We start from the raw sequence: 8,637 nt of genomic DNA, 5'->3' as shown, positions 1-8,637 counted from the left end.
AACTGTTCAACAACTACGGGACTATTGTTGTATGATAGCTTCTCAGGATGGTAGTGTAATATGTAATAATTATATCTAGATGTTGGGTAGAAGGATGCTGTGAATAGTTTAATCTCCTTCATGTGTTTCCCACGTTAATGTGACGAAGATATTCTCCCGTTCGTTTATTCTTCAGGCTTCATATTTAGGGAAATATTACAGCGTCAGCTGTTAGAGAACGACCACGGTTCTGGAACTTATTATTGACGTTTTTTTTTGTTTTTCTTTTTTTTATGCCAAAAAAGTGATGAAATCACAGATAAAATCATCAAAAACGTCAACAGTAAGTGTGGGGATGACTCCCGTCTAGCCTCTGATTGTAGCTCAGATATTAATCCGCACGTATTCTCTAGATTTAGGGAAATGTTGCAGCGTTGGGGTTTAGAGAAGTCAAAAGTAGCAATAATTTGAGGAAAAAGTGGAAATAATTTGAGAAATAAGTACTTAGGCCTAATATAAGTCATATTTTGCCGTATGTAGCTTCCCATTTCGGGAAATGTTGCAGCGTTTTTAGAGGGTTTTAGAGAACAGGAAGTGATTCTGACCACCAGAGGGCGCTGATGTCGAAAGTTGCAATAATTTGAGGAAAAGTACTTTGGCCTAATTTAAGTCATATTTTGTGGTAAAAAAAATTCTTAGAACTTTTTTTAATGAAATATTTCGACTGTAATTCTTCAAGTTTTCCTGACAGTAAAACTAAACCTGCAAAGTTATGACTTAATAGCTGAAATATTTTAACTCTTTTCTTGTAAAATGTTTCTCTGAAAACGTTTCAAACGTCGTATAAAAGTTATTTAAAGAACTTTTTAGATAACTCATAAAATATATGAAATAAGAACATGAAAGATTTAAAAAGATAAAACGATGAATGAAAAGGAATGGGCATGTGTTTGATTGGTGCATTCAAGTTAAAGAATTTAAACATGTATTTGTGTCTTAGTGACTGATGGGAACGACAATCAACCTCCACCAGACTCCATGTAAATAATCAGGACTTTTACCATCGTAAAACACACTTCATTCAAAGTGGACAGAAACTAAATAAAACTATCAAAAGCCGTCTTGGTTCATCTTTCCACTGTTCCAACAATCACCACTCTGGTTTGGTTGAAATAAACTCTTAATTCACCCATTTACATGTGGAGAAATGCTGGCTCTATACACACTAAAAGTCCTGATTATTTACATGGAGTCTGGTGGAGGTATGCTGGCTCTATACACGCTAAAAGTCCTGATTATTTACATGGAGTCTGGTGGAAAATGCTGGCTCTATACACGCTAAAAGTCCTGATTATTTACATGGAGTCTGGTGGAGATATGCTGGCTCTATACACGCTAAAAGTCCTGATTATTTACATGGAGTCTGGTGGAAAATGCTGGCTCTATACACACTAAATGTCCTGATTATTTACATGGAGTCTGGTGGAGATATGTTGGCTCTATACACACTAAAAGTCCTGATTATTTACATGGAGTCTGGTGGAGATATGCTGGCTCTATACACACTAAAAGTCCTGATTATTTACATGGAGTCTGGTGGAGATATGTTGGCTCTATACATGCTAAAAGTCCTGATTATTTACATGGAGTCTGGTGGAAAATGCTGGCTCTATACACACTAAAAGTCCTGATTATTTACGTGGAGTCTGGTGGAGATATGTTGGCTCTATACATGCTAAAAGTCCTGATTATTTACATGGAGTCTGGTGGAAAATGCTGGCTCTATACACGCTAAAAGTCCTGATTATTTACGTGGAGTCTGGTGTAATATGGTGTAATATCTGGTGATCGTAATTTCGGGGCTGTTTCATGTTAAACTAAAAGGATCTTACTGGACCAGTTTCAAAGATTGTTGTTCCCATCAGTCATGCAGACAAAAAAACATGGGAAAATAGGTTCCAGGTTGGAAAAATACCCCAAATAATCAAACTATATATAAACTCTTATTTTCCGTAAAGGACAACAGTTTGCATGTCAGGAACAAATGACAGCATGGGAAGTCATTGAAACATTTCCTGGAGAGTAGAAACTGTGATGTCACTGATGTTCAGAAATATATACCATAACAACATGAAGTGGCGCTGAAGCTGCGTGCTGATTGGCCGAAGCGCCCGTAGGTAGAAGCGTGGTGTGTTTGTTGTCAGTAGGAAAACCCCAGAGAGTCTGTTTATGGGAAACACAGCGATGATGTCATGTATAAATTATAATAAACAGTTGAACATTTCTTCAGTGTGACACATTTATTCTGGTCAACGATCAACTAAGAGAGAAAACTCCTCAAGTTCTTCACATTTCTTTAAAGGTCCCATGACATGGTGCTCTTTGGCTGCTTTTATATATACCTTAGTGGTCCCCTTATACTGTATCTGAAGTCTCTTTAATATAGGCCTTAGTGGTCCCCTAATACTGTATCTGAAGTCTCTTTTATATAGACCTTAGTGGTCCCCTAATACTGTATCTGAAGTCTCTTTTATATAGACCTTAGTGGTCCCCTAATACTGTATCTGAAGTCTCTTTTATATAGACCTTAGTGGTCTCCTAATACTGTATCTGAAGTCTCTTTTATATAGACCTTAGTGGTCCTCTAATACTGTATCTGAAGTCTCTTTTATATAGACCTTAGTGGTCCCCTAATACTGTATCTGAAGTCTATTTTATATAGACCTTAGTGGTCCCCTAATACTGTATCTGAAGTCTCTTTTATATAGACCTTAGTGGTCCCCTAATACTGTATCTGAAGTCTCTTTCATATAGACCTTAGTGGTCCCCTAATACTGTATCTGAAGTCTCTTTTATATAGACCTTAGTGGTCCCCTAATACTGTATCTGAAGTCTATTTTATATAGACCTTAGTGGTCCCCTAATACTGTATCTGAAGTCTCTTTTATATAGACCTTAGTGGTCCCCTAATACTGTATCTGAAGTCTCTTTCATATAGACCTTAGTGGTCCCCTAATACTGTATCTGAAGTCTCTTTTATATAGACCTTAGTGGTCCCCTAATACTGTATCTGAAGTCTCTTTTATATAGACCTTAGTGGTCCCCTAATACTGTATCTGAAGTCTCTTTTGTATAGACCTTAGTGGTCCCCTAATACTGTATCTGAAGTCTCTTTTGTATAGACCTTAGTGGTCCTCTAATACTGTATCTGAAGTCTCTTTTATATAGACCTTAGTGGTCCCCTAATACTGTATCTGAAGTCTCTTTTATATAGACCTTAGTGGTCCCCTAATACTGTATCTGAAGTCTCTTTTATATAGACCTTAGTGGTCCTCTAATACTGTATCTGAAGTCTCTTTTATATAGACCTTAGTGGTCCCCTAATACTGTATCTGAAGCCTCTTTTATATAGACCTTAGTGGTCCTCTAATACTGTATCTGAAGTTTATTTTATATAGGCCTTACATTTCTTTAATGCTGGTAATGTCCTCCCGAATGCCTCTTACACCACATGTGTCAAACTCAAGGCCCGGGGGCCAAATCCGGCTCCTCGTAAACTTTGATCCGGCCCGCATATCAATTCAGGTTCACAACAGATCGGCATGGGGTACTTTCCATAAAATCATCTCTCAATGCAAATCAAACCAGCTATTAGGCTAACTGAAATAAAACAATGCCAATCTGTAGGTATGGTGAAGGGTATGTGATGATGTGTGGGGGGGAGGGGCTATTTTAATTCCAAAGGCCAAGGGAACTTTATCAGGATGCATAGTATTGGTGTCCTTAAAGGTTGGATTTTTCCTAAGTTTTTTCAATGAACGCATTAAGATCAATTTCCAAAAGACGATTTTTTTATTCATCTTTTTGGTCAACTTTAGCATTGGTTCATAAACTGATGAGCACCACTGTAACTTCTGCAAATACCCATAATGCTATGCAAATTACAGTAACTAACTGCAAAGATGTTTTATGGTAGGTTTACTGGGCATTTTGTGGTATTTTAAAACTTACAGCAAGGGTTAGGGTTATACCGATTCAATAGAATTATTCATAAACCTTCCCCACATACATACCAGACTGAAGGCTGTCATAAAAGTATGTAAAGACATTGTTGTTCGCCGTGGGAATGATTCGTGGTTATTAAGTCAACTGTGAAGTTTCATCGTTTCACAAAACACAAAAGAACAGTTGATTTATTGTCTGTAAGAGGAAGTAGGCACAGAGCCAGAGTCCATGAGGAAACACACTATCAGACCCATCAGCAGATGTTATCTGAGATTGTGATATCAGTCCGACTGCCTTTTCGGCTCTGTGTGTCCGGGCCCTTAGTGAACTTGAGTTTACACATTTTGACCTCTGGGGTCAAAAATGACCCCGCCTGGTTTGACTGTCATCTAAACCTTGTGTTGTCTTCCTGTCGACCGTGCACTTGTGGTCCTCCCGGGTCTAAATGAAGACCTTTTTTGACCCTTTTTCTGACATATATATCCCTTTCTTCAACACTTTAGTTTTTGTCATTTTTTTCTTTTGTATGTTTTTGATGCCTTTGTTACCCAAACACCAGCAACACCAAGTTATTACCGCTAGAGAAGACAGACAGACAGACAGACAGACAGACAGACAGACAGACTAGGTTTACACTTATTTTTGGAATTCATGGACAATAATCCTCATTTGTAGGAAATTATACCTAATTTTTTAGTTAAAAAAGCAGAAATGATGAAATATTTAGACTAAATATTAGAGGAATGTGTGTTGATGGATAATCAGAGACTTCAAATAGTCAAAGTTTATTCAGAAAACAGTTTTGAAACCATTTCAATTTTTTTTGAAATGCTAAAACTTGAATAAAACATCCAAAATTCAATGAGCAAGTGATCATGAATTGTTTGTGCGAAGAGCACTGTATGGAATCCATCTAATTTTTGGGTAATTTTTATTTAAAAAAATCTTCAAAGAAAATAAATTATATATATTTCGCATTTTGAAATTTTGAAAACGGGTCAAATTGGACCCGAGGACAACATGAGGGATAAAGCATACAGAATAAATTGTCATTCTGTGTTACACCTTCAGTCTTACTTCAGTTCAACCTATTACTACGAATTTTACCTTCATTTTGGAATTTAGAGCCAATGGACCTTGTTTACATGAAAATATACCCTGTTTTTGATTAAAAATGAAATTAAACTACGAATTGCATCCATTTTATCAGTCAAAAAGAGTTGATTTCCGAATGCAACTTAACAGGGAGGAGAGTAAAGATGGAAAGATCCATATAAATGCACGGATAAGTCGTTGTTTTGTCATTATCGAAAAACAATATTGACCTTGTAGTTGAAAAAGGAGCCTCATATGGAGTCCGTTCATTCGCATTCGGATATCGACACTTTTTTACTCCTGAGGTGATAGCGGCCAGAAACAACAACAGCTACGGTGAGTTGTTAAAACCTCTTTTTAGTAAACTCTGGGTACACAACCAATGTTCTCAATGCTTTCGTTAAGGTGTAGAGCCCCTGGTGATACTTGGAGCAACGTCTCATGTTGTGTCGAACCTTGTTAGTGGTTTAGAAATAGCTATTTTGAATTTTATATTCAACAGGCCATTTGACTGAAAAACGAGAATACGGTGACTCTTAAAAGGGACAACTCCATCCTAAATATGCTTTTAAACTGGGCCTTCCAGGGGACTTAACCAGTTAACCGAGTCCAACTCAGGCCTCCCATAGGACTTATACTCTAACCCCTTGACACCTGAATTTATTCACAATTATATAAACAAAATATTATGTGTGTTTCTGGCTCCAAGTTGATGCTAAATTAAGTTGAGATTGTTAATTTGTCTATAGCATATAGAATAGATATAAATTTAGGTATGATGCAAATTAGCAACAACAGGCATTATGGTAAAATTCTTTACAAAATAGATTTCATTTATGTCACAAAGTTGTTAGAACTTCTAAACTGTAAATCACAAATACATGGATCTTGACAACGGCAAGAAAGAAAACACTCTCCTACTCCCTAACATTGACAGTAGTTTCTTTAGGGTTAGGGGTAGGGTTAGGGTTAGGGGTAGGATTAGGTGTAGGGTTAGGTTTAGGGGTAGGGTTAGGGTTAATTTTGCTTACGTGAAACGGATATATCTCCCACTCCGACCGGTTCTACGAGAAACCAGTGCATGCAAAAGGTTCCTAGGTATGTATCACATGTAAACAAACCGGCATTGGAGGGAATACACACGCTATCTCGCCTGCAGTCGGAATGGAAGGGGTTTGATGCAAATTAGCAACAGTCGGCGTTAAGGGGATAACTACTTTTCTGTTGCAACACAGGCTCCAAACCTGGCCTCCCAGAGGACTTACAGATGACAGGGTCAAAAATGACCCCTTATCACTGTTTATAAAGCGTGAAGTATAAATCATCACCCACCTCTGCGTTTCAACTTTTTAGTCAACTTTATTCCAACTCATTACCTGCCATATAAAACATGTCAACATTCATTTCAAAAACATTTAACTTGAGTGGCCGGGTTGGCTCAGTGGGTAGAGCACGTGCACATGTACAGCTAGGTTTACGCCTCGACACAGAGGTCCAGGGTTCAAATCTGACCCATGAGGATTTTCTGCATGTCTTTCCTGCCCCCCTCTCTCTCTGTCCCCTTTCTCACCTAGCTGTACTCTCAAAATTAAAGGTGGAAAGGCCCAAAAACATAATCTAAAAAAACAAACGTTTCAAAAACTTTTTAGAATATTACCAGTCTGAATGTCCCCTCAGTTGCATGCGAGGCAGGTAGTAATGGCGTGATCTTTGCAGATGTGTGCATTGCATTTTTGGCACATTTTTGATGTTTTGACATCAGTCCGGCGAGGGCAGAATTTGCACCTACTCCTTTTGGGTGATGGGCCAGGAAGGGCCGGTGGGCATGGTGCAGCTGCTGCAGAGGTAGAGCTGGACGAGAACTGCTGGATCTCATTTACCAATTTGGCAGCGGCTGACGTGCGGGGATTAACCTTGCGTCGCTTGATGTGAGGCATCACCAGTTGTCGCCCAAGTTCCTCCATGAAGAGCCTCCTCCTGTTGTTCTTCCCCTCATTCCAGGCTGGATTGATCTCAGACCACAGGACAAAAGAGTTGTACGCAGACACGTCGAGCATGTTGAAGAAGACGACGAGGGGCCAACGGGAGGTCATTCTTTTGCACGTGTACACACTGGTGACCTTGTCAAGGTTATCAACACCCCCTTTGTTGCGATTGTAATCTTCGATGATTTTTGGCCTTTTGTCATCCCTGCTGCTCACAGCAGCATCTCGATGCAGAGTGCTCATCAGAAGAACATTTCTCTGTTTTTTGGGGCGATAGGACACCAGAGCATGGGTCTCGGTGAAGGCAAACTTGGATGAGAACCGTGCCCTGTTTGTTTTTGACACCAGTGCAGGGGGAAGCTCAGGCTTATTCCCCCGTACGGTTCCCACCATGAACAACTTTCTTTTCAGCAGCTGCAGGCCAAGGGCATGGGAAGTGAAAAAGTTGTCACAGGTGATCGTTTTCCCCTGGAGACCTTTTGTCATGTCAAGGACAACTCGCATGCCCTGATGTTTTTCTGACTGCGCTCCAGCAGATTTGCCAGTGTATACCTGCATGTTCCATGCGTAGCTGGACCTGGCATCGCATGCTGCCCATATTTTTATCCCATATTTCCCTGGTTTACTCGGGATGTACTGTTTGAATGGACAGCGACCTCTGAAGGGGACCAGGCGCTCATCCACAGTCACATCAGCACCGGGATCGTACATCAACGGCAGGAGAGACACCCACTTGTCCCATACGTCTCGAATGGGAGCCAGTTTGTCTTGTGCACTACGACTTTCTCTTGTGTCTTTATCATCAAATCGAATCACTCTTGAGATTTTATGGAACATCTTGAGTGTCATGGTAGCACGGAAAATTGCCCTCCCAGACTCTGCATGCCATAAACTAGATGTGGCTTCCTTACTGGATCTGTACACGCCAGCGAGAATCAACATACCCACGTATGCCTGCAGATCCATGTGATCCATCTTTCTCCACTTCTTGCCATAAACACGCTGGCCCTCCTTGTTTGTCATGTTCAGCACCACGTCTTCAACGGGCTTTGGCAGAAACAGGTCAAAAGTGGACTTTATGTCATCAATTCGAGACCTTGCATATGCAGTTGGACCACCTAGGCTTGTTTCTCTCTCTGCTCTCAAAATGCGTCGTCCGTCACTGGGAGGGATGGTAGACCAGATCAGTGTTTTATCCTTTGACTGGAAATCTTCTTTTCTCTCAGCTGGGTCTTCTTCCTCAGGTTCTACCTCATCCGTTGATTCTTCCTCTTCATCGTGAAAGGTGCAGTCCTCCCCTTCTGACACTGGTTCCATTTCGGCTTCAGATTCTACCACATCGTCAGGTTCATCAATTTCCTTTGATTCGTACTCATCTTCTGACCCTGAATCCTCCTCATCAGTTGATTCACCTCCCTCAATATGTTCAGCATTGTCCTCCTGGTCTTTTCTAAGAAGTACCTCGCAAGCGTCCTGTGCAGTATGGAGCTTCTGCCTCCTCATTGTGCTGCCTGTCTCTCACAGACTAAAATGTGAAACGCCCCATCGCCTGAGGAAAAAACCTGTTTTGTTG

General features: G+C 40.2%; 1 protein-coding gene across 1 annotated transcript; it reads right to left on the bottom strand.

The window, feature by feature from the left end:
• Positions 1-6,752: 6,752 nt before the first annotated feature.
• On the bottom strand, positions 6,753-8,567 carry LOC114566300 (piggyBac transposable element-derived protein 4-like). Its single transcript, XM_028594625.1, has one exon. The coding sequence runs from the start codon at positions 8,565-8,567 to the stop codon at positions 6,753-6,755; it is 1,815 nt and encodes a 604-aa protein (XP_028450426.1).
• Positions 8,568-8,637: the final 70 nt, after the last annotated feature.

The sequence above is a fragment of the Perca flavescens genome, chromosome 13 (genome assembly GCF_004354835.1).
Source record: "Perca flavescens isolate YP-PL-M2 chromosome 13, PFLA_1.0, whole genome shotgun sequence".
Classification (NCBI taxonomy): Eukaryota; Metazoa; Chordata; class Actinopteri; order Perciformes; family Percidae; genus Perca; species Perca flavescens.
Note: the sequence above shows the minus strand (reverse complement) of the source record. Positions and strands in the feature narration are given on the sequence as shown.